The sequence below is a fragment of the Ascaphus truei genome, chromosome 1 (genome assembly GCF_040206685.1).
Source record: "Ascaphus truei isolate aAscTru1 chromosome 1, aAscTru1.hap1, whole genome shotgun sequence".
NCBI lineage: Eukaryota > Metazoa > Chordata > Amphibia > Anura > Ascaphidae > Ascaphus > Ascaphus truei.
Window position 1 is genome coordinate 149,768,507 of NC_134483.1, and position 26,977 is coordinate 149,795,483.

General features: G+C 45.1%; 2 protein-coding genes across 4 annotated transcripts in view; both read left to right on the top strand.

Annotated features, from left to right (window-relative positions):
* The first annotated feature begins 2,245 nt into the window (after positions 1-2,245).
* CER1 (cerberus 1, DAN family BMP antagonist) lies at positions 2,246-4,780 on the top strand. Its single transcript, XM_075576459.1, has 2 exons — positions 2,246-3,295; positions 3,842-4,780. The coding sequence occupies exons 1-2, from the start codon at positions 2,747-2,749 to the stop codon at positions 4,124-4,126; spliced, it is 834 nt and encodes a 277-aa protein (XP_075432574.1). The 5' UTR covers positions 2,246-2,746; the 3' UTR covers positions 4,127-4,780.
* An 18,049-nt stretch (positions 4,781-22,829) lies between these two features.
* ZDHHC21 (zDHHC palmitoyltransferase 21) overlaps positions 22,830-26,977 on the top strand; it is a 44,557-nt gene continuing 40,409 nt past the window's right edge. For 2 of the 3 annotated variants that reach the window (XM_075595910.1, XM_075595921.1), the window contains exon 1: positions 22,830-22,999. The gene's annotated coding sequence lies outside the window, so the exon portion shown is untranslated. The remainder of the gene's footprint in view (positions 23,000-26,977) is intronic. The other variant, XM_075595899.1, reaches the window with a different exon arrangement.

Here is a 26,977-nt window from a genome sequence, read left to right on the forward strand (position 1 = left end):
TGGAGGCTTCATAGAGCAGTGTCATTTCCTATTTAGTGACACACAGAGTCAGTGTGAGAGCACACAGTGAAGAGTGTGACAGTTTGGAGTTAGTGTTAGGGAGGAGAGGAGTGAGCAGCTCATGAGTAGAGCTGATAGAGAATAGTGAGGTGGACCAAATACCTCTCACCCTGTTTAGGGGGTGAGGGAAGCGCTAGCCCCACTCTGGATGGCCCTAAGGTCCAGATTGGCGGCAGGGACCATCACTAAGGAGAACAGCTGGTGGCATTGTAAATCAACTGTACCTGTCTGCTGCTGCGGGAGACTGAGTAATAAAGGAGTCTGCTGTTTAAAGAGAACCTTGTGTGAGACTGGAATCTCTCATCCCTGGGAGGGGGATTTCTGTGGTAGGGATTCCACCCCGTGTCCCTGGGGCTTACTACAGATGGAGGCGCTGCACCATTGAAGGAGAACGAAGGCATCCACCCCAGTAACCTGTTCCTGTTGTCCCCCATGTCATCGCGGGAGACTCAGGCCCTCCTGTTGCCAGCAGGTGTGCACCACACAGAGACATATAGCCAGACCATAGAACACCTTAGGGGGTCCGATCTGCGACCGGGTGGGGGTCCATGGGTTATATTAGAATGTAAGATCTTAGGGTCAGGGACTCCTTTTCCTAATCTTTGCTTTTATGACTGTAACTATTATTCCCATTATGTCTCCTATTACTTTGCCATGTATATTACTGCTGTGCTATGTACATGGTTGACTATACAAATAACGATACACATACATACTGTACACATAAGAAGAGTCCTGGAGTATGGAAAAAACGGAGCACAGCTGCAAAAATCGTAGGGCTACAATACTGGAGCTAAGTTAAAAACATTTTAATGAATGATAAACCACAAATGTTCCCAGCACTCAGATGAATAGATCAAAGAGTCAAAGGATCAGCCAAAATCAAATTTAATTATACACGTATGATGCACATAATAGGTCAAACAAAGACCAGGAGAGATAATAAATGCTGGGACAGGGACAAGAACAGGGAAGGGGAAGGAAAGGGGGGGGGGAGAGGGGGAGGAAAACACGGGGAATATAAAAGTGCAGGGCAAGGGGGGCAACGCAACGTTTCGGGGTATAAACCCCTTCTTCTGGCCCGTTCCCAGGTAGACCGTTGCCACCTGGTACTTCCCTCAACCCTGTAACAGGGTCCCTGAGGTACACAGTGACAGACTGACACTGAATCTCTAGGATGAATGTCAGAAGGCTGTATTGCACATGCCACAGAAAAAGTCCCTGAGGTACACCTTAATGGACCAATACTGGGTCTCAAAGCTAAATAGAGGTAGACTGTGGGGCACAGACCTAACACAAAAAAGCTGGTAAACAGAGTAAGAGCTATGTGTATGGCAAGGGAGTATAGCTGGCAAATCAGGATACTAAAGGGTTAATGACCCGCTGAAGCAGACTTTGAATCCAGCCAGTACAGGAAATGTTCAAAAGTGGATAGAGCTGGAAAAGCGAGCTCCTCAAGGTGCAAACAGCCCAGCAAACTATTGCAAACAATCTGCACACTGACAAGTGATTAGCTAAGCTGCAGATCGATCCGTTCTCCAGTAATCGACTGTAATAGATTGCTTGCTCAGGGTTATTTAATTCAGTTCTTGCACAGCATTTTGAGCAATGTATTTCCCACAATATGATTGACTGGGCAGTTAATAGGTACAATTGGTGGACTGCGAGAGAGAGGGCTGTGCTCAAGAGCCAGAGCCTATCAGAAGGGGGAGGGGGCTGTCACTTTGGAAATGCTTCCTACATTAGAAACATTAAAAATGTCTTTAAAACATTTTTTTTTTAAATGCTACAAGTATTTTCTCATAGTACAGAACTGATGTATTAAAAAAAACACATGTAGGATATTGGTTGAACTGCTACTTTAAAAAGACAATTGACAAGGCATATTACACATATTGTTGGACAACAGAAAAACTAAAAATAGGGATAGGAGAATGCACACAGAAAATGTGTTGGAGTCAAGCATACAATACACTGTAATACCCTTAAAAATGCTACACATTTATGGCTGATTGTTAAACGATTCCCCTTCCTCAGTATATTTAAGCGTCCTTAAATTCCATAGTGGTATAACAATGAGTAATATACAATATAATGGAGCAATTGTAGAGTGCATAAAAAATTAGTAGATGTGTATGTATGTATACAAAAAAGAAAATGTATGTGTCATATATATATATATACATATACATATATACATATATATATATATATATATATACACACACACACACATATACATATTATTTTTGGTGTGTATATGCTTTTCTCTCTGTTTATGAATTCCCTATTTGCCCAAATTGTCTTGCTGGTGCTAATGGAAAGGGTGTATTTATTGAGCTAATACACATCCAGGCTCCCTAGACTACAAATAAACAACTTATCCTGAGAGGGGGCAACACATTAACTCCTGTATGCCAGACATGAAAGGAACCCCATTAATACACTTTCACACATACCCATCAGGATAATAATAATAATAAAGGGTTGCATTAGCATGAATACCCTTAACCTAATTAAAAATCAGCAGTCAAGGTGCCACATTTTTTGCCTCCTGAAATAACAGAGCAATGGATACCTTGGCTGTGTTCCTTTTAAAAAGCAGCAGTTCCCACATTTAAGACATGTCCTGACCTTTGGAAAGAGTAAGAGGCCGAGAACAAGAATTTGGTGTGGCAATCTCAACATGTTTCTGCAAGTGTTTCAGCTTTTTATTTTCTCCTACCTTGTAAATGATGGAGAAGGAAGACACTCTGAAGGAAGAAGAAAGACAGGACCTAATTCCTTTGTCCATCAGAAACGCCTCAGAAAAGGCAGAGGAGGACCTAAGAGCATGTTACTGGCTAATACTGTGAAGTTTGAGGAGGCTCAGAATAAGCCAAGTGCTCTTGTGTTAATATCAGAATTTGCAGATGCCCTCAAGAATGAAGGTGGCAAGAATCCCAAACTCAACAAAGTTCCTAAGTCAAGTTCTTTATCTACAGACATCAAATTGGACAAAAGTGTAAGGAACAGGGGTCTCCCCAGGGCAATAGCCCCGAATGATACCATAAAGAAATTTTTCTTCCCTTATCTTTCTAACAAAAGGAATAGAGAATCAGCTATAAGGAAGAATGCCAAGACATTCTGGAACCACTTTATGTTTAAAATGAATGCAGCCTCACAGGACCTGATGCTTCCCATTAAAACACAGGCAGTACAACAAGAAACGTGCAAGGCTCTACCCTTCTCTCAGGTAAGTGCCCTACTATATTTACATATGACACAATATGTGTATACACACATATAAATCTTTATATACTGTACATCTGCATAATACACAGTAATATAGCCAATGGCATGCAATGCGTGACATGTACAGTATGTGGTGCCTAAGGGGCCATGCACCCCATGCTCTTAGCTATATTATTGTTTTGTTTCTTCTTTTCTGTCTATGCAGAGGAAGAAATACAAAAGACACTGTATAAATTAGGTAGTGTAGGACCTGCAGAGATGGGGTTACCGTGACGTGGTTGCTGCCTAAATAATTTTGGCTAAAGGATTGAACTAAATTACCCTTACTTATAAAGAACAAATACAGAAATAACATAGTAATGTACCAAATAATTTGTCATAGTGGATGTGCATTGGGGCTTCTTTATTTATTGTAGTATACTTGATGTCACTTTCCCAATCGCATTCGCATTCCAACTGACACATACTGTATAATCATTATAAAGTAAAGAAGAAACATTTGTTTTGTGTTTGATAATAAACCAGTTTTTTCTTTTTGTACTTCTAGAATATTGTACATGAGAACTGTGACAAGCTGGTGATACAGAACAATGTGTGCTTTGGTAAATGTAACTCCTTCCACATGCCGGGCCTGCAAGATCCCCTCTATACCTGCTCCCACTGTCTACCCTCCAAATTCACCATGAACCACTTGGAGTTGAACTGCACAGAATCTGACCATGTGGTGAAGGTCATCATGGTGGTGAAGGAATGTAAGTGTGAAGTTCAGAAGAGTAACCACCATCAAACAGGATTCTTCAACATGGACCTTAGCACTGGTGGACATGACTAGTGTACTGTCCTACTACAAGGAAATGATCAGTGTGCTAAAATTCTGGTTCTGCTCCAGAATATGAAAGTATGAAAGACTAACATTAATATTTGTAATAGGATCTTCACAGAACAGTGGCCCAAGTTCAAAGAACAGTGACACATACACTTGTTTTACGCAAATAAAAGGAAAAGCAAAGACGACAAATACAGGCGAATCTTCCTTTCTGCACTGTCCAATGGTCCAAATATCTCTATACACATATTTGAGACTTCCCAGAACATGTTGTCCAGAACATATAACTAAGTAAACTCTACTCTACATAGAAGGTGGTTTTTTTAAAGGCTCCCAGCAGCAAAACCGAGGCAATAAAATATTATCAGATATGCTACGGCCATACTACCCTGAAAGAGCCCGATCCCATCTGGTCTTGGAAACGAAGCAGAGATGCTTGATTAGAACTGGGTTGGGAGACCGCCTAGGAATACCAGATACTGTAGGCTTAAACAAATGTACAGCGCCCAAGATAAGGGCACTATATACATGTTGTTATAAATAAATATTAATGAGACAAAACCCCATTGCTCTGGGTTGGATTTATATGTGAAAATGTAACATTCTTTTTTGTAGCAGTTTAGCACCTGGAAGGCATTGCTAAATTACCACATCGTTCTACAAGACCTACTTTATGATGTTAGTCTATTGTGATGATACAAGTGTATAGATGTCTTTGTTTTTATAGTTGATGTATTTGATTCTCTTGCAGGTTTTTGATACCTTTTTATGCATCATTAAACCTTTAACTGTATATCTAGTTAGAACTATCATGTTGGAAACGTGATAGTTCTAACTAGATATACAGTAGGTTTCCAGGATCTGTTGAGGTCTCATACGTCTCTTATTCACAGTGAGTGATGAGGTATTAGGTGTCAGCAATGTGATTGATTGGCAGTGAACACTGCATTTATTGTAAAAGTAGAAAAGGAGTGTGCATTTGTACTCTAACCTTTATATAGCAGCATGGTAATTTTCAATATTAGGGGATTCTGAATATCAAGTACCATATACACGGCACTGATTGCTAAATCACTGTATTACAATTTAATTTAATCCGAAAATGGTTATATTCTGTATAATGTATTAAATGTATTGCATTTTGATATTTGTTTATAACAAAGTCATCCAACTGTCAACATTTTTGTGTATTTACATTATGGGGGAGATAAATTAGTTAAAACTCCAAAAATCAATGTACAGCAAAAAGATAAACAGAAAAAAAATGTACCTGACAAATTAAACATATAAATGCATTTAATCAGAACATACATACATAGTAAATGGCTACTGGACACATCGTTGTCAAATGCGTTTCACACAATGCAGTGCTTTGTCAAGGAAGCTCAAAACAATACCCTGCCCTAAGCCACCTTATAGAGTGTATGTGTCAATTCCCCCAGGAGCACGGGTAGACGTAAATCCTTTAATACAAACATTTAAAAAAAAGACTTAAGAATAATACAACAATAAAAAATATATACACGTGATGGTAAAGAGTTAGCCAGGCTCACTAATAAAGGTTAAGCCTGTTTGGTTACCTCTGATCCATGTTTTGGGGTTCATGAGTGTCAGCTCTTGGGCCCAGCTGTTGTAAAAACCATTACCTGTAATTATGTGTCTCAACACTAGGGGTCCCTGCTTCAGCAAAGCCCAGAAAGGTAACTAGGGCATAGGGATGTGAGGTGTCCCTGAAACAGTCAAGGGGTCCCTAGGTTAATGGGGATACCCAGTAAATGCCCAGGTCACCCAGAACCAGTATAGAGGTTCTGGGGGGTACTCCAATCATCTATAAGTTTGTTAGGTGAACTTTTAAAAGTCCAGCCCTAAGTTTATTGTATAGAGGGGGCTATAAATTAAGCTGCGCAATTTTCCGCCCGATTGGAAAAATTTTGCTCGTCCGTTACAAAGTGAAGCCAAAAGCGGGATTCACTAACAAGTTCAGCGCATTTTGTTCCGTCCGAGCAAAAATATGCCAGATCGCCCGAGCTTTCCCCCCCCCGCTATCGCACTTAAGCTTGTAAAGCGCGATAGATGATAGAAAAAAAATCCGCCTGTAAGAACTGCATGGAGATGCTGCGCCTCCATGTACGGCTCTTACAGGCGACCGTGAAGCATAAAAATACATTTTAATAATAGTGTACATGAGCAGGGGTCTCCTGAGCTGAACTGCATTGGTTTCAGCCTCGGGGACCCCCTACTTCCTTAGATACAGGCCCCGTTATGGGGTGCTAGTATCCCCTGTGCTTGTAAAGCTCCCGTGGACAAGTGACCGGGGGATTTAAATTCTGCAGGGGGATACCAGCACCCCATAACAGGGCCTGTATCTCAGGAAGTAGGGGGTCCCGAGGCTGAAAACAATGCGGTTCAGCTCAGGAGACCCCCTGCTTATCTACACTAGTATGAAAACACACACCACAATAAAAAAAGCTGTGTGTGCTGTGCACGCGCATAGTAAGTGTAACTTCTTTGATTTTTGTCACAGAAATAGTATTTGTATTGGTGATGCAAAAATATATATCAATGGAGCTCTACACTATTAAATAATAGACATATAATAATAGTAATGAAAATATACAACCAGTGGTGTGAATATTTCTCCTGGGAATAGATGTTCCACAAGTGATGGGAGACCATGTAAGGGAAAAAAATCACAACATAGTGTAATACTGTTAGGCATACATACAAACATATAACATAAGACTGACGCTGAGAACAACAGGTGACCAATTACAAACACATTTAATAAAGCATATCATTAAAATTACATAAAATACATAATATAGAATCTGTTAGGACTCTCCAACTCAGGTGGGGGTACCTGCTTACCAGAAGTAAGAAGGTAACAGGCAGTGGATATTTTAGAGTATCCCCTCTATGGATGGCTGCTGCTGCACTGGACTGCTGGGCTCACACGTTGGTTGTATACCGTGGTGCTTGCTCCCTCTGTATGTGGCATCCGCCTCTGTGCGCCGTGGACACTGAAGAATCTCGTGTCAGCCGGGGAATGGCAGTTCCCTTCTGCTCGGCTGCTGGAAGCGCGCCAAACGGAGCTACTGCAAGCGCGGATGGATATCCGCCCGAATTGGGCAGTCAACGAGCATCTGTTAGCAGGTTCCAAGGGGGATAGGATACACCACCGAGTCAGGAGGACCTCTCAGAGACACGTATACTACGTTTACCCCTGAGGAAGAAAGCTAGACTTTCGAAACGCGTAGGGTGTCTCTGAGAGGTCCTCCTGACTCGGTGGTGTATCCTATCCCCCTTGGAACCTGCTAACAGATGCTCGTTGACTGCCCAATTCGGGCGGATATCCATCCGCGCTTGCAGTAGCTCCGTTTGGCGCGCTTCCAGCAGCCGAGCAGAAGGGAACTGCCATTCCCCGGCTGACACGAGATTCTTCAGTGTCCACGGCGCACAGAGGCGGATGCCACATACAGAGGGAGCAAGCACCACGGTATACAACCAACGTGTGAGCCCAGCAGTCCAGTGCAGCAGCAGCCATCCATAGAGGGGATACTCTAAAATATCCACTGCCTGTTACCTTCTTACTTCTGGTAAGCAGGTACCCCCACCTGAGTTGGAGAGTCCTAACAGATTCTATATTATGTATTTTATGTAATTTTAATGATATGCTTTATTAAATGTGTTTGTAATTGGTCACCTGTTGTTCTCAGCGTCAGTCTTATGTTATATGTTTGTATGTATGCCTAACAGTATTACACTATGTTGTGATTTTTTTCCCTTACATGGTCTCCCATCACTTGTGGAACATCTATTCCCAGGAGAAATATTCACACCACTGGTTGTATATTTTCATTACTATTATTATATGTCTATTATTTAATAGTGTAGAGCGCCATTGATATATATTTTTGCACTGTTTAACACCTGACTGGGGTTCAGGGATATATCACAGGCTGCCTACATATAGGATAAAGCGCCACCAATTTGTTGTTCAATTTGTATTGGTGATGTTTTAATTAAAAATCAAAATACAATTTCATTGACAAAACGCAAATAAATTTGACTTATAATTAAAAAACAAAGACAAAAAACATTAAGCAGCATAAATAAAGTAAATAAATCTTGCACTCACCACTGCCAGGCTGCCACGATGAAGGCCGCCCTCATCCTCATCACCGTCCATGTCCTCCGTTGCTACAAACAATGTAGAACAATAAAAAAAATACAATCTAATGTCCCCTAACTCCATAATCACCTTTGCGGTTAGTAACCGCTATAGTAATTAAGGGGTTAACCCACCCTCCCCCACTACCCACCCGGTAGGCCAGGGGGTGGGGGGGAAGCAGTGCTACAATTGCAGGAACTGCTGAAATGTAGAACAGGGCAGACTTTCAGTGCAGTGCAGCAATGCAGCACAGAAAAAGCAGGGGGCCCTAAATCTTCACCAGGGACCCTGAGCACCAATTTCTAAGCTAAGGAAGGGGGGAACCTCTCTCTGAGGTGACACCAGGGAGGGGGTTGGCTAGACCCTTCCCAAAAATAAGGACTACAGTATGTTGGGGCGTACCCTGAGGGAATGTACCAGGGAGCGTGGATACCCATCATAAGAAACAAAAATGAGACAGTTGGGGCGTACCCTGTGGGAACTTCCAGGGAGCGTGTACCCTTCGTTTAATTCAAAACAGTGGTTGCGGCACATCCTGATTGGAAATCCAGGAGCGTGTAGCCTTCTAGCTGCCCAAAAATGTATTGTGCTGGGGCGCACCTTGATGGGAAATCCAGGGAGCGTGGTAACCCTCATCCACTTTATTCGGAAATATGCTAAGGAACGGGCCCCTGAGGCATTGCCAGGGACCCTGTGTACCTTTTGCCCTCATGGACTGTTCTATATGTGCTCAAAATGGCGTTCCCGTCTGAAAAACTGGACTGCATTGGCTTGCAAACCAAGTTGCAAGTGTTTGGCGGCAAGGTTAAGCCCCGCCCAAGACTGTGACTGGCTCAGCCGGAGCCAAGTCACGTCTTGTTCTTCTATGCCCCTGCTCCAAATTCCACCTGGGGGAGGGGGCACACTCAAGAGTCAATCAGAGGCAATCCCTGCTCTGGGAGGAGCCGACTACACCCTGAGTCATCTCGGTTCCACGGAGCTGAGTTAAAGAGAAGAGCTACAATGCCCTACTACTGCCTACACTACCTCAATTAAAAGAAAATGTCTGGATTAGAAATCACCAACTTTTACCTATCAGAAGGCTACCTGGTAGTCACTGTATCACTGTAAATGGCCAATGCCACCTGCGTTGTATCTGCCCGCAATGCCGGCTACCCGGAGGCAATGCTATCCCCACTGCGCTGTGCCAGCACTGTGTGGTCTTCTTCATGTGGCATGCCAGCCCTGTGCCAGAGGTACCTATCCAGGCCATCAGCCGAGCCTCCACACCAACCAGTGGGGCCCTTACAGCTGTCCCTTCTGCTGATGACATCGTGGACCTGTGTCCCTAGCCATCGCGCCCGGATGCCCACGTGGTCCGGTGCCAGAATCAGTGTCAACTGCAGAACCGCCATGCTGTTCCTGCCGGTTTCAGGACTGCTACCTGTATAATCTGTACCCGATGATCAGGAGGGTGAGTTGACATCCCTTGGGGTGTTGGGTGCACTTCCCCTGGCGGCGCGGAAGCCGGCAAGCTCCATGTCAATAGCCGCCAGGGAATGTGGTGTGCCCCAACGTGACTCCCCAGAGGATGTGTCCTTACCCTCCTCAGAAGAAGATGAGGCCAGACTTCAGAAACCTGTGGAGAGACCTTCACTTACTGGTAACTTGAGGCGGAGTCCCGATCCAGAGGCGTCCCTCCAACAGGCCGTGGTGCATCCGGAGCCCCGGAGGAGCCCCATGCCCGAAAAAGACGCCGGAGCAGTGAAAGACCTGCCTGCAGTGGATCCTGTGCAGCCAGAGGACATCTCCTACCTGCAGATTGGTGAGGCCCCCTGTTCGTATTTCAGCCTGGATCCGGTTGCAGCCTACGCGGACGAGGAGCCAGGCAGGGCCTTGTTCGTTGTGCAGAGGGGTGATGCACTTCCGGCACAGCTGGACGTGACATCATCCTCGGCACCAGACCTATGCCAGCCTAGGATCTCGCAAGATCATCCATCACTGACGTCAACAAGATGGCACCTGTTCAAGATGCGGAACCTCGGCTGGAACCGGTGGCGAGTGCTGGACTGTCCCCTGCTGACACTCCTCTACACTGACCCCGATCCAGAGGAAGGGGTCACCAGATCCCTGATGCCACCCCAATACCACCCCCATGGTGCCGTGGTAAGCCCACACCACATGGACTGGCCATGGACACTGTTAGGCCCTGTCCACTGGCCTTCACCACCCACGTCCCTTCCCATGTCCCCCTTGTTCAGGACAGTGTCATGACCACCCCCATTACATCTGCCCGTGCTGTGGGTACTAGTACTGCCCCTGCTGTCACCATCTATGTTTTGTTCCATTTTCCCAGTGATAATGTGTCCCCTAGTTTTTCAAGTGATTACCGGGACTGGGATTTTGGGGTGAATGGGGTTTGTGAGACGAATCTGAGGGGAAGTACCAGCTTCAAGCCTAATACCTGTGGTTAAATCCCTGGGGTCCTTCAAGTTATTTAGTGGGCCCTCATTATCCCAGTCATTTTAAATCCTATAGGGATCTTATTGTTCTTCATGTTGGGAGAATATTGTTTGTTTCATCACTGTAATCAGTGGATGACCCTGTAGTAATGTCTGCTATATTATGACAATGGTTAATGTCTATGCCATCTGATATGTAACCTTGTGTTGCGTTGCAGGCTCCAGGTTGATGGATGGTACTTCAAATTGGTTGCAGGTGAGATGGGATTTTTCACCTAGGGGAGAGTGTAGCCATGGCTGGTACTGGCTATCCTTCGGCCCCTCTCTGTCATGTAAGTTCTGATAGCTACAGACTGTGACAGGCTGTCATCTTTGGTTTTCCCCACCCTCACGCAGAAACTTTGAGTGACAGGGGTGGAGGTTAACTGGGTCTGTGTGCAGCCCTTGTGCCCTCCCCCTCTGTACTGGAGAGGATGCATGTCAAATTACGTCAGTCTGAGTCCCTAACGGCTGGGAGTGTGACATGCTCTCAGCCCCTTAGGGGGCTGAATAGATCTACAAAACACAAAACCCCAGCAAGCTCTTTTTGGGAACCCCTGAGCCCCCACAATATATATATATATAAGTGTAAAAAGGAGTGCTATTGAGCGTGGCATATGTATACAACAGACGACAGAGAAGCCCAATGCTACATCCAACATGACAAAAATACACAGTAAAATACTTATATATTCTCTTGAAAAAGGGTCATTTACTTTTAACCCTTTGGCCAAAGCGTTGTAAGCTTGCGAGCCATGACAAGGCGGACCATGTTCGCAAGTCCTAACACTACCAGATAAAATACTAATATACCTCTATTAGGATTAAACTTCTCATTTACCTCTATTAGGAAGGAGAAAGACCACATTGGATCTATATCCAGTAGATATCTGTCGTCCGGCTGAATAGATCTACCAGATGGCAAAGGCCTCAATTCTGAGAGAAGGCCAGACACCATCCAGAGGCCTAGGATCCTATGCTGATGAATGTATTCGCTGTAATAACACCTGCAGTGGATGCAATAAAGGATCCTGTTTTATATACACCTGCCTGAGTCTACAGTCTATTGAGAAGGGGTATGCAGTATGACTTTCACAGTGGGGACTGTCTCCAGCACACCTGGAGCCCACAGTGAATGGAGGCGTTGCACCAGACATGAGAAGAACCAAGCCTGATGACATCCAAAAGCCTGTCCTGTTTCCCCATAGCAAAACGGACCCTCAGCATCTCCTGGAACCTCACAGGTATGAAGCACCATGACACCGGTAGCAAAGGCCAGATCTCTCAGAGGGGGGAACTTTCTAATATATAACTGTCACATTTATTTATTTGTAGCCCTTGTTCTGCCCCCTCCTCCCCCCCCCCTAAGTGAGATAGGGGTGGGTATGCCATTATCTGCTACTTCTAGGTGCTGGTGCAAACCTGTAGGTAACAGGAGGGCTGAGCGCTCCGCGGTGGTGTGGGGAGAAACAGGATAGGAGGGACAGGTTACCTTGGTCTCAGTTGGTGCAGCGCCTCCAGCCAGCAGGGATCCTCTGGGGTTGTTTAGGGGATGGGCCCCTACTGACGTTCCTCCATACACAGAGACAGTAACAGACAGCCTGGTCTTTTCTGGGTGGTTTATTTGGCAGTCAGCTCACAGGACAAAGATCAGTAGTTCTCACATATTCATCATCATCTCCTGCTTCTCTCTCTTTACAAGTAAGAGCCATGACTCAGGCATAATTACCTTCCCTCCCAGACCCTCATGGGTGGGAGGGAGAGTCTTCTCTCTCTCTACTGTGCTGACAGACTTCTTCCTGAACACTCTAATTTGGGAGGATGTCACAATTTATCATCTTTGAGGAGTGTCTCTAACTCTGACTCATAGCAAGCCGGAACCGGATACAGATTGTCCCACACACTACAGGGGGCGTTCCAACCAGTATCCACCCTTCAGATTGACACCCTCAGAAGTTGCTAGGCCCGCCCTTGAATACTGATGCATCATTCAAGGCTGTAACACACACACACAGGCCTAAAGAAGGAATTAACCTTTCCACTGCCTGCACTAACAGGACTGACAGAGGAAAGGCCCAGGGAAAATAAGTAATTGCCGGAAGGCTATGTTATATATTTATAAAATGTTTTACCAGAAAGTAACACTAGGTTCCATCTTAAACCGAGGTAGAACGCGGGGATAATCAAGAGCTTGAGTTCAATACTGAGTGAACACAGCACAGTCACATAGAGCAACCAAACAGTTCAGTTTAGAGCACTCAGCAGGGTGTGTCTTCTTATCACACTTACCCACACTTTCTCTTAGCACGATACAGTCTCGGTTTCTGGTGCACAACACTTTACTTTAAAGTCTCTAACACGACACATGCACATAAACATCCCTCTGGCAAGTAACGCCAATTTCCTTCTATTGCACAACTTTCAGTTTGCTTCTAGAAATCATGAATTAAGTAGAAATAGCCATTTTAGTCCAGTTGCGATAGTGCAGACCAAATGAGTACTACAGTATTAGGTGATAACATTTTTATTTGGACTATAGATATTATAAGACAAGCTTTTGAGAGTACTTCCCTCTTCCTCAGGTCGGTAATACTGATTTACAAAAGATTCCATGAGTTTAACACAGATGGAAAAAAAAATACACACAAAAAAAACAAGATAATGCTATCTTGTTTTTTGTGTGTATTTTTTTTTTCATCTGTGTGATTTCATCTGTCAAAATGATGCAGTGAAGGAATAAATAGACAGGGCAATAAATGGATGAAAGGGACAGTGAGACACAGGACACTACATCCATCAGCAGTGTGCAGGGGGGTGGGGATGCAGGGGGAGAGAGAGGGTCAATTATAAACTTCATAGAGCGACCGGGAGAAACATTACAAAAAAATATGGTAGTGGGTTAAAAATCTTGTATCAGTATTAAGTCATCTTGTTTTAGTGTCAAAGAGTATTATCATTTTGAATGCAAATGTTTTCAACGTACGGCACACCTGTGAGCACGTGATCTGCATATGGGACAAGGGTTTATACACAGCTCTCTAACTGGCCCACTTTTCACCATCCGCAAAAGTTCCTCAAATATCTCCGCTCAATTCATCCCCATATACCATCTGTCACAGACTGCCCACATGTGAGCACATAACTTAGATATGCAACAAGGGTTAATAGATACAGCTACTCTAGCCAACTTACCTTTCTCCTGTGCAAGGTTCTTTCAATGAGTTAATATTTACCCTTTACACGATTGCAATAATACTCTCTTCCACCACCAAAGAAATATGCAAATAAATATGTATCTGCCAGGGTCTAAGTTCCCTGTAAAACTATGCACATAATAAACAAAAATCTGTTGCAGCAAAATGTGCCTAAAAATATACTTTACTCTATACAAAGCATGCAAACCGTTCATTCAGAGCATCACTTATTAAAGTTTTGTTTTGATACACAGAAAAATACAGTGCTTACTATGGGCTACAGCAGGGGAGCGCAAACTTTTTTCTTTGCGCTCTCCTGCCTGTTCTCCCCCCTATTACCTTCTCTCCGGCATCGGTGGTGTCATTTGACGTCACGACATCATGTGGCGTTGCGTTGTCATTTGACCCCGTGGCCTCATTTGACGCCATGTTGTCATGGTGACGCGTCCCCAGAAGCTGCCGGAGAGCAGGTAAGAGGCAGTTACAGAGTCCTCGCGCGCTCCCCTGGCATTTTATTTAAATGTTTTGGGAAGAGCGCAGGGCTTCTGTAAGCGCCACCCCCAGTTTGCGCACCCCTGGGATACAGAAAAAGTTTATTACAAGAACATACAGTTATAATAAATGCAGACCAGTTTCTTAAAAGGAAAGGATAAAACAAACAGAAATCCCTATACAGTACATTACCATATATCATAGGTCCTTTCCCAGAGACGTCACTGGAGTTGAACATGCCAACCTTTATGCCCAGATCTTTTTGCATTGAAACAGGTATAAGACCCACCCCTTGTCGTAAATCATCTCTAGGTGACATTTATGACTTAAGAACAAAAAACGAATTATTTTAGATGTTAAAAGTCTGACTAAATATATAACAGACCTCAAATCTTAATTTCTCTAAAACTTAGACACACAGGAGTCACATCAATAGGTTCTGGCAAGTTTGCAAAACATCAGCTTCTTGTCCATAAACTTGCAAAATACATTCCCTTGACTCAAAACACATGCAATCATTTCACTTGCTGCAGTGACATAAAAAAGGAGTTATCTTTAGCGGGAGAATGGATGGAATCAGTCTCTTGAACCTATTTTAGCAACAAAACAGTGTCTATGGGGAGAAACAAACAAAACTCTTCGTTATGCAAACGGTTCAAAACTGCAAAAATCACGAAAAGACTCTTCGCTCCAAAATGAGCAAAAACACAAAAACGTTTTTTTTCCATGCCCAGCTCCACGTTGGGCATCAAATCTAACCCTCCTTGCCCGGCACTTATGGAGTTTACATCATGATAAACTATTTATGTGGCTGTGCTCAGTGTCACATACCTTATCAGGGTGTTGGATCCGTGCACGCTGGGTATAGATATGCAGATGTTTGAATCAAGGGCGCTAAGAACTTTTAAACTACAAACAAAGACATTTCACTTCCGTTGATAATGCTCCACATGCATAGGACAAACTCACAGACATTAACTTGTATAGCTTCATCAATACCTATATATCTGGTGGAACATGTTTGGGAAGTCACACTATTCTTGGGGATCAATTTCTCTTTACTGTGGACAGCATTCTGTTTCTATACTTAACAGATTGGGAGGTTACTGAGGACCTGTCGGTGGGAACACACTATATCCTCACGGATCTGTAGCCCATAATTCTTCATATTGACGATCTCATCCATATCTATTGGATCAGGGCTTCACTAGGGACCTTCTCACTGGCCCGATCCAACTATCCTCCGGCATTTCTACTCCGAGAACTCCTTGCTGAACACTCGCCTGCTCCTCTTCTGGTTAGAGAACAATGTTTGCCCATTACTTGGGGCTGTAACTATAAAGGGCACGTTACTTAACCTGATTCTAGAATCTTCTAGCGCAGTATATATGGTGGTGACGTCACTATCACAAGACATAAAGTGGGTGTAGCTTAGTTTCTACTAAGTCACTCTGTATCACACGATAGGGAGTAAGTAATTCTGTGACGCCACACAGTTAACCCTCTCGGGTCTTTAACTACTATTAGTCCCTAGCTGGGGGCTACACATAATATCCTCTCTGTACAAAATGAGGGAACATGAGTTTCTCACGAGTCTAAGCAATTAACCCACAGTATATTGTTTTTAAGAAATGAGGGGTGGCAACTATCTTCAATAATGTATTACCAGAATTAGGCTTCCTGAATATATCACAGTGTATATTCCTTTCCAACGCTACACACAGACAACAAAAATTATGTGATTGTGATGAAAATTTCAAGTACATTTTTAATTTCAGATCATTATCATTCACATAATCAAAAATGACTTAAGTTTGTACGTCCCAGTGCTAGATAAGAACAAAATCATCAATGCAGCATTGTCTCTAAATGGGTTGTGTGTACATAAATAGTTGTGTGTTAAAGTTATGCAAGCACCTGGGCTGTTGGACAGTGTGTATTTGTATTATTCCAGGCAGCCTCTGCTTCTGTGTTGTCAGTCAGGATATGTATAGGAAGAGGTAGCCTCTTAGTGTATGCTATTGTTTAGTGTGTTTGTTGTCAAATGTAGGATACTATGTACCAAAGTATCCGTGCTCCAAAACACGAGGAAAAAATACACCATATTTATCAAGGCAAAAAAATCACATTGTATCCAATGGGACCTTATTGTTTGAACATATACAAGGTGATGCACAGCAGATAAAAAATAAATCAACCAAAAAATAAATAAATACTTGAGAATACCAGTGAGCTTCTAAAGATAGGCAGTATAGCGCCTGCCAAGCAGACATAAAAAGAAAAAAGTCAGTGTCAGCTCGATATTGTGTAGTGTAGTGTGTCTCTGTCCCTTGTTATACACAGTTAATCTGTGTGCGATGTCTGTTGTCCAACATTTAGCTGTGTGCTGATAACTCAGGACCCCTTTCCCTGTGTCTAACGCGTGCTGCCGTTACCTGTAGCTCACAGAAGGCCTGAGCCTCCGCAGCTGGGAGCCTGGGGTGAGCTCTCGTTTTCCTCGGTGCAGCGCCTACACCTGAGAGGATAAGCCCTTTCAGGACCACTTACAGTGAAAGGATACACACACGAGTATATAACAATTGGTTTACTAACAATAGAAAAACGATATAACAGTACGATACAATATAACACACACAGTACAATAATAACGACACAGGGTGAGTATCCCCTAAAGTACCTAGGGTGCGTGGCATCAATACCCCTGGTGTCCTCACCCATTGAGTCAGTCCTACCCACGTGTAGGGAGTAGTTGTACCCCTGTGGACCGTTGGTGGGTTGGGTACAAGAGATACCTCCCTGGTCACTCCTGTATCCAGGTACCGCTGGATGAGCAAAAAGGATCCGTCTGATCCCACGACGTCTGCTGAATCCTCTCTCTCTGGTCCGAACATGTCCGCCTCTTGAGGGAGCTCATGCTGGAGGGCATCCCTTAATGTCTAGAGTTGCCTGTGGTCTGATCCTAGACCACAGCTAACCGCGTGGCGTCTCTTCGCTAGTGTTTCACCTGACACTATAAGGCTAAAGGGTAGCGTCCCTGTCTGGGGTCTTCCCTATAGCAGCCACAATCTAAAATGGGACTTAAGACCTAGCTGGTGCCTAAAGGACAAAGCTAGTTAGTCCTAGTCCAGGGGAGCACTGCCTCAATGGACACTACCTCAACGGTTCTCACCTTCTTCCAAGTGCCAGCAACTCCAGTAACTGCCAAACTGTGTCAAAATTCTACTTGCATGTCCCTCAGGCTAATGGGACATTCAGAGCCTCTCCTAAGATGGCCGCCCCAACTCTGGGGACTGCGCATGCGCAAAGACTCCCCTGCACATGCGCAAACCTAAAATGGCCGCCGCAACTTCTGCTTAGCTGTGCATGCACATGTCTCATCCTGCGCAAGCGCGAACACTGAAGATGGCAGCCCAACTTGCCGGGTATGCCGCAGAGTTCCGGAGCTCCCGCTGACCGCAGCCGTCCCCCTCCCCGGCACCTGAGGTAAGACGGGACACGGCTATATCTACATATATATATATCCCTCTTTCCCTATGCCTAAGGGAAACTACACGTGCTGCTATTTCTGTTTGCTCACAGGAAGCCTAAACCTCCGCCACTGGGAGCCTTATTAATGCAGTGCCTCCACCTATAAGGGATCCCATCATTGGCAGGATAACCCCTCACAGGAACCAATCACAGTAATGAATGATACACACACAAGGTATATAATAAATATTTACTGAATACACTTACAATAACAATAATAACCGTAACTTTCAAGGTACACTCAATACCCAACACGTGGTGGTTCCCCCAAAGTACTGTGGGTGCGGTGGCACCAATATCCTGGTGTCCTTCCCAGTCAGTCCCACACAATGTTAGGACGTGCTACCCCTGTGAACTGTTGGGGCACTTTTACCTACCTGGGCACTCCTGTACCGAGGTGCAGCTGTCAGATAAGGTTAGTCAGGTCCCACGCCGCGGGGCCTCCGACATCAATCCCCTCATTCCTTAGGATCCTGATCCGCCTCGTGGGTGAGCTCCAGCTGAAGTGTCTCACTTTAATGTCCCAAAACCTGAGACCTGGTCCCAGGCCACTGGGCACCACATGGCCGTCCCGTCACAGGTGCAACAATACTACTAAGTACTAAGGGGAAAAGTCCCTATCTGGGGCCTTCCCTGCCACACTCCGCTGGGGTTACTCAGGGCCTAGCTGGGGCTTAAGGGGGCAAGCCTAGGCCTAGTCCAGGGGCACTACTCCGTGGACACTACCTGCTCTCTTTTTGCCCACCGTCAGACTGATTCGCGGGCTCTCAGCCCGCAGATGATATCCTGGCTCTCCTGCTCACATTAGCCCTATTAGCTGGGACTGCCCCATGTGATTTCCCTCCCCCTAGAGGATCCTGATACTGGTAGTCCCACGGCCGCATATGTGGAGCTATCCAAGATGGCTGCCGCACTTCTATCTCTGCACTTGCGCACTTCTTCGTTCTGCGTATGCGCAAAGCACAATATGGCAGCCCCTGCGCTCCCGATACGGTGTGGAGCTCCGGCAGCAACCCAGAGCTCCCCCCTCACCGGAGGTAAGGAGGCGGGTCTCTGCTACATATATACGGAGAGACTACCTTTGAGGCTATTGAGGACTGTTTTTGGGCTGCCGAGTTCCCCCTGACTGCGGATATATGCAGTAACTCATGGTGGATAGTGCCAGTTGAAAGAGCTGCTACCGGAGGAAATCTTCACATGGGACGCTGAGTGATGACATCATCCGGTTCCAGGAATATTCGTACATCTTTCTGAGTTACCTGTTACAGCAGAGGAGGCACCAAAGGAACGGCTGGCATGGACCCTTGCAGTCTATGGCGCATGAATATATCTCATATATGCTTTATTTTATGCTATGTTTGTGAGCGCGCTTTTTATATGATATAGTCCCATAAAATTTTTTTTATTTACCTTAATACACTAGGAGTGCGCCTGTTTCTTCAGTTTTTTTCAGATATCCTGGGGATTTGGTGATCCTTATACTCGGGCTGCAGATCTCCAGTTATTATATACATCTTTGGACTCTAACTTGTGGACTGGTTTATATATATTTTTATTATAGATTTTTTATTTTCTTTATAGTACAATATATGTTTTTATAGTGTAACGGGTTTCCCCCCCCCACCCCCAATCGCATATATGGCGTATGTAAGGGGAACCTAATGTTACCGGGTGTGGTGCTTAACCTGTTAGGCTCACAGGAGGGCTGAGCTTCCGCCACGGGGAACCTGGGGCAAGTATAGTATGAGTAACCCTGTACTCGGTGCAGCGCCTCCACCTGCGATGGCTCCAACCAGAGGGGGAGTGGTTCCTCGCAGGACAATATATATCACTCAACACACAGTATGGATAACAACTAATGCCTTTACTAGGGTGACCGTACTCATGCATCACAATTCAACAATTCAACAGGTGTCCCTCCCTAGAGGAGACACTAACTAATGCGTCTCGCAGGACGCTACCTCCACCTGCACCTCCACCGGATGATCCCACCAAGTGTCCAGTACCCCCACACAGTATCACCCCACCCTCAAGTGAGATAGTTATGTATGACTGCGCAGCCACTATGTCCCGTGTGAATGTGTTATGACTCGTTGGTGCACTTGTTTATTGTTACCTGCCGGGCACTCCGGTGCCCGGGCCTGCCACGGAACTTCACAAAGGATTCTGATGTCTGCAGACCACAGGAACTGCCGTCCGGGGCGATCCCACCCGGATGACTGCTGAAGCAACAACCAAACCTCTGGACGGACGCGCAGCGTCTGCTGAGTCCCTAACTGACTTTGAATAGTAAGGGGCAGGGTCCCTAACCTGGGACCTGTCCCTGACACAACTTACACTACTGGGTGGCTCAGGGCTATCTCGGGCTGCTGGCCTAGTGCAGGGAGTCACTGACTCCTGCACCCTACCTCCTTCTCCTGGCACTGACTGACTAGCGTGCTCCAAGCCCGTGAAATGTATCTATTCTCCCCTGTAGGGAGATGCTGTAGCCCTATTGACTCCCTGGGGTCACGTGGGGCGGTCCTAGGGCTCATGGGAGATGTAGTCCCTTCTGTGAGCCCTCCCCTGATTGGCTGCCTCTCGCGCGCTATCACTGCGCATGCGCAATGTCCCTGGCTGGCCGCCGCATGCAGGGACTCACTGCGCATGCGCGAACACATAGGGAATGGCGACGCCCTGCTTCGGGAGCGCCGGGAGGCCTCGGATACTAACTCTCACATTTCCACACCCACCCACACCATTTATATCGACTCCCACTCCACACACACCTTTTGTAAATCACTGTATATACTGTGGGCTCTCCATTCATTTTTATTCACACTGATACACATACACACTCTTTCATCACTTGCTTTCAGGAACCTTTTGACACCTCCAGCCATAAAACACATCCACACCGGGGGAAGGAACAGCACAGATAACATTCCAAAAGACACTGTTTTTAAGTATACCCCTTGCTTGCTTCATTCATTGTAACATCGCCGGAAGAAGAGATCAGTGTATCTCGAAAGCTCGCACAAATAAAAGCATTTCGTTAGCCACAGAACGGTATCATCTATTTATTTTTTGATTATATATATGTGTATGTGTGTGTGTGTGTCTTTTGTCAGTCGCTGTTCCTGCTGTGCATTGTCTGTTTGTCACTGTATTGTATAACTGACGACCTCCATGCTGCCAAAGACAGAGGTCATTACACTCTGCTCATATTACTCGACCTCTCTGCAGCATTTGACACCGTGGACCACCCTCTTCTCCTTCACATTCTCCATACTCTTGGCATTCGGAACAAAGCTCTATCCTGGATCTCATCCTACCTCTCCCATCGTACTTTCAGTGTCTCTTCTGCTAATACCTCCTCCTCCTCTATTGATCTCTCTGTGGGGGTACCCCAGGGCTCTGTCCTGGGACCTCTTCTCTTTTCTCTGTATACACTCTCTCTAGGTGACCTAATAACATCTTTTGGGTTTAATTATCACCTCTATGCTGACGACACACAAATATACTTTTCAACACCCGACCTTACACCTGCTGTACAAACCAAAGTTTCTGAATGTCTCTCTGCTATATCATCCTGGATGGCCCTCCGCCGCCTTAAACTCAACATGGCTAAAACAGAGCTCCTCATACTTCCTCCCAAACCTGGCCCTACTACCTCCTTGCACATTACTGTTGGAACTACGATCATTCACCCAGTAGCCCAAGCACGCTGCCTTGGGGTCACACTCGACTCCTCTCTCACATTTGCCCCTCACATTCAAAACATTTCTAAAACCTGTCGCTTTTTCCTCCGCAATATAACAAAGATACGCCCTTTCCTCTGTTGCTCGACTGCTAAAACTCTGACTCAGGCCCTCATTCTCTCCCGTCTTGATTACTGTAACCTCCTGCTGTCCGGCCTTCCTGCCTCTCACCTGTCTCCCCTACAATCTATCCTTAACGCTGCTGCCAGAATCACTCTACTCTTTCCTAGATCTGTCTCAGCATCTCCCCTCATGAAATCCCTCTCCTGGCTTCCGATCAAATCTTGCATCTCACACTCCATTCTTCTCCTCACTTTTAAAGCTTTACACTCTTCTGCCCCTCCTTACATCTCAGCCCTAATTTCTCGTTATGCACCATCCAGACTCTTGCGTTCTTCTCAAGGATGTCTTCTTTCTACCCCCTTTGTATCTAAAGCCCTCTCCCGCCTTAAACCTTTCTCATTGACTGCCCCTCACCTCTGGAATGCCCTTCCCCTCAGTACCCGACTAGCACCCTCTCTATCCACCTTTAAGACCCACCTTAAGACACACTTGCTTAAAGAAGCATATGAATAGGACTGTGGCTATTCTGAACACATGGCACATAAAGCTTGGCCCCCTGCAGATGCACTTACCAGAACTCCCTCCTACTGTCTCTGTACGTTCTCCCTACCTACCAATTAGACTGTAAGCTCCTCGGAGCAGGGACTCCTCTTCCTTAATGTCTAAAGCACTTATTCCCATGATCTGTTATTTATATTATCTGTTATTTATTGTATTACCACATGTATTACTGCTGTGAAGCGCTATGTACATTAATGGCGCTATATAAATAAAGACATACAATACAATACAATACAATGAGGATGTGTTGCTAGTATGTATGCTGTGTTTTGTGTATTGTGCGTGTGGTCAGTGTGTGTATTGCTGGTTAGATAGGTTCCGTCAAGCATTGTATTGTTAGTGTGTGTTGTCAGTTAACCTATGCATTGTTAGTGCATGTATTGTCAGTCAGGACATTGTTACTATGGGCATTGTTGTTGGTGTACATGTTGTCAGGCACTGAGTCAGTGTGGGGCGGTGCATGTTGTGTAGCAGGAAGAGGAAGCTCAGGGTGTATCAGGAAGAACTGATGAGTGAGCCGGTGGCTGCAGCCAGAGCAGAGGGACACACGCGGGGTCAGGGAACATCCTCCCAGCGCACCCCGGCACAGCCCCGCTGCTGCGAGCTATAGTTGTAGCCCATGCTGGGTGTCTGAGCAGTGTGTCAGCCTGGTGAGTTTGTGCCGTCATCTTCCTCGTTGACCCGTGTACTCGCTGCACTGTGTTTAAGGGGCATAGTGTGGGAATGAAGCTGGCAGTGCATGTTGTCATCACAGGGCAGCATTATCAGCAGCTCACAGGGGACAGGGAATAGGAAGTCGGGTACCGGGGGCGATTCCTTTTAATTTTAATACGTTACTTGTAGTAAGTGTCAGTCAGGGTGACTGATTGTGTCTCTTTCCTCTTGGCTGCTACAAAGGATATTGTGTCACGAGAAGGGCAGGACTGGGTCTGCATGGGTTGGGTGTTGAATGTTGATCATGCAGAGGCCACTACTAGGGTAACCCTTTCAGTGATGGGGGTTGCTATTGCATTGCCAAGATTAAGCCTCTCATGGCAATGAGTGTGATTCTAGGAATTAACCCTTGTGTTGCTGGGGGAGCATGCAGTGCATGGGTAAGAGAGTAACAGTTCCGGAGGGGACAAGGGGCCGCATGTACAATGCACTTCTGCCATTAGGCACCTTCTGGAGCTGTGAAGACACCTTGCAGCCTATTTAAAGCTGCAAGATGTGAAAAATCCAATGTGTTTATATATAATCAGTTCTGTAGTATTAGATAACTGCATTTTTAAAATGTTTTTGACTTATGCCATTTTAATGATTCTTTTTAAATGTACTGATTATCCTTTGGCTGCTACAGCAACCATTTAGAAAGTCACATCCACTTCCTGATTTGAAACAGGCTCTCACACACCGTTTTTGAGCTCTGCTTGTTGGCAACAAAGGATCACAAACAGATCTGTTGCTGTGTTCCAAATGGCAGACTGTCTCTTTCTCTGAAAGCTGTAACAATAATGTGTTCCACTTAGGCATATAATGTTACATACCGTATCGGCTGCAGCATTTCACTGACTGCGGCACAAAGTTAGGCGGCCATTTCGTTAGGCACACGATCAGGATTTTTATAGATTTATAACAGGAACACCAAACGATTGCCAGATTAGATAAGAATGATACATTGTCACATGCTTTACATATAAAAATAGGACAAAAAAAGCAGTATTGATGCTTAAAGTCAATGGGCTGTAAAGTGTATTAGGCTTTGGACTTGGTTAGGCAGATGGCGCTGAGGCAGCGGACTTACCCCTGGCACCCTTTTTGAGAGCGGCTTTAGGAGGCGCTTCCGCGTGCGGAGGAGACAGTTCAATTTAAGTTTTGCCGCTGAGGGGAGCGGAGGGCCGGTCATGTGAGTGGTTCGCCTAATGAGGGCGAACCAGCTCCGTGACGTCACTGGCCCGCCCCCGGACGGCGCATGCACTAAGGGCAGGGAAAGCACCCACTTTCCCTCAGCCTCTGCATGTCTGCAGTCTATGGACTCAGCCTTATAGTAGACGACTGCTAAGTACATTCAGACCAAAACGTTTGTAAACATTTTCAAATACGCGTTTTGTTTTTTTTAACCACGATTTAGCCATTAAAGGTATTACTTCTAGCTTACTTTTGTTTGTCACTACAGGTTTATTAGTTGATTTCTATACAGAGAGTTCACAATGAATTGCAAAGAAAGCCACTCTACATTAACCCTGGGTGGGAATGCAACACTGCAGAAGTCTTCTGAGCTTAAGGGGTTAAAATTCATAGTAACTGTACCCGGCGTATACTCCGATCTAGGAGATCTGAAAGGTTATTAATTAAACATTACTCTGTTTTAAGCCCTCCCTCTAATGCCTTGCTGTCTCTTGTCCCTCTTCCCCACCTTACTCTCTCCTCCATCATGCCCTGCTCCTCTTTGCACTCCCTCCTCCCCTCTGTCCGCTCCTCTGTGCACACTACACTCCCAACTCATCTGTCTTCTCCTCTTGCTGTCTCTATTTCCTCCTACTGACCTTGCTGTCCCTCCTGCCCGATGTGCACACTGCTCTCCATTCCCTCCTCCTCTCCTTGCTGTCTCTGTCTCTCCTCCCCTCTTTGCACTCCCTGCCTTAATGTGTCTGCTCCTACTCATCTGTCTCCTCCTCTCCTTGATGTCTATCTGTTTTCTACTCGCCTTGCGGTCTCTCTTCCCCCTCTATCATTCCCTGTTCGTCTTTGCACTCTCTTCTCCACGCCTTACTGTCTGCTCCTCTCTGTGCATACTACACTCCCTCCTTCCTACTCATTTAAGCTGTCTCCTCTCCTTGCTGTCTCCACTGCCAGTAAAATCTCCATCCCCAGGTTTTTCCTGGGTGAGTGAGAGGCCGCTCAGTCAGTCACAGAGGGGGAGGGATGTATGTATTTATTTATATAGTGCCAACAGTGTACTCGGCGCTTTACAAAGACAATACCGTACAGGGAATTAGAATAATACAATAAGCGCAGTAAAGTCAGATAAGAGGAAAGGAAATCCCTGCACCGGAGACCTTATAATCAAAGTGGTATGTTCGGAGACTTACAGAGAATGCAGGTGAGGGAATAAGTGCAGTAGATGGCAGTACCTAGCCTTGATAGTGGGTATGTGTAGTAGATGGTAGTGCCTGGACTTGACGGTGGGTAAGTGCAGTAGATGGCAGTGCTTGGCCACAATGGTTAGTAGGAGTGACTGTGTGGGACAGAACCAATGAGTGCAGGCCATTAGGATGCTTCTTTTGAGAGTTGAGTATTAAAACTGCAGTTCAAGCTGCCATTAAAAAAATATATATATATATATATATATTCCATATGTGCATTAATACAATCTGCACACTGACAAGTGATTAGCTAAATTGCCGATCGATCCGTCCTCCTGTAATCGATCGCTGAATATTCGGCTCGGGGTTTTTTTTATATCACTGTTAGGGCTGCAGAAGATTACCCAGGATGCAAAGTTCCTTGTGGAAGATCATGTGACCAGACAGGAAATAGGTACAATTGGTGCATTGCTAGAGAGAGGACAGGCCTCGAGCCAGAGCCTGTCTCAGAAGAGGAAGGGGATGTGACTTTGTAAATGGTTGCTATAGAAAAAAAATGTATTAAAAATACAAGTATTTTTTCATAGTACAGAACTGATTTATAAAAAACACATGTAGGATATTACTTGAACTGCAGCTTTAAGGTTGGTCAGTATTAAATTAAATGGGTGAACACCATTAGCAGGGAAAGAGGAGGCAGGCAGGTGTGGGTGAGAGCAGTGTGTATATGACTGGGTCCAGGATTAGGAGAGAGATTCCCAGCAGCGAGGAGGAGTGTAGAGAAAGAGGAGGTGAGAAGAGGATTTGTGGGGATGCTTTTTATTGAGAAGTGTAGAAGTTTTTGAGAAAGGTGTGTACATAGTGGTGCAGTGTATGGGCACTTGCATAGGTGGAGGGAAGGAGAGATGAAGAAATGTGGATAGGAGAGTGGGAAAGTTGGAGAGGACAGAAAAGTTTAGAAAGGAGCGAGGAAACAAAAAACAGGAAAAGCAATAGGGAGGGCATAATGAGTTCTAGGGAGACAGGTAGGAGGAAAGTGTTCCAGTTATTGGAGGATAAGAAGAGAAGGATGTGACAGAGCAGGTGTATAAATCAGGCATGGGAGAGCAGTGTAGTACTAAAGGTTAAACAGCAGCTTTTAAAGTTAGTCTTTAGATATGAAACAAATTGTCAGAGCATTTAGAAAGCCAAGTTTTCACAGTTGCAGGGTTGATAATGAAGTGCAGAGTCCAATTTGTGTATTCTTCACCTCCAATTCAACTACAATTTTAACCCCACAGACACTTCATATGTGGCACTTCATATGTGCAGTTCCATTGGCTGTCCCTGGGTGAGTGACAGGCCGTTCAGCCTATCACAGAGGGATGTGCAGACATCCTTAGAGAATTATATACTTATACACACACACTGATATGTATATGTTCATATAGTCCATATATTCTTACAAACTCTACTGATCTCAGATAAATTAGAAATAGCCAAGCCACTTCTAATTTCCTTGTAAAAAATCCAGTAGTAGTTTCACTGCCTTAAAAAGTAGTGGTCATTCTGTTGCGATTAAGA

What these genes read in the sequence shown, in the direction of transcription:
- CER1 (XM_075576459.1), top strand. Translation starts at nt 2,747, where the DNA reads ATGTTTCTGCAAGTGTTTCAGCTTTTTATTTTCTCCTACCTTGTAAAT. An exon ending in AGGCTCTACCCTTCTCTCAG is followed by an intron (nt 3,296 to 3,841) that starts GTAAGTGCCCTA and finishes TTGTACTTCTAG; the next exon opens with AATATTGTACATGAGAACTG.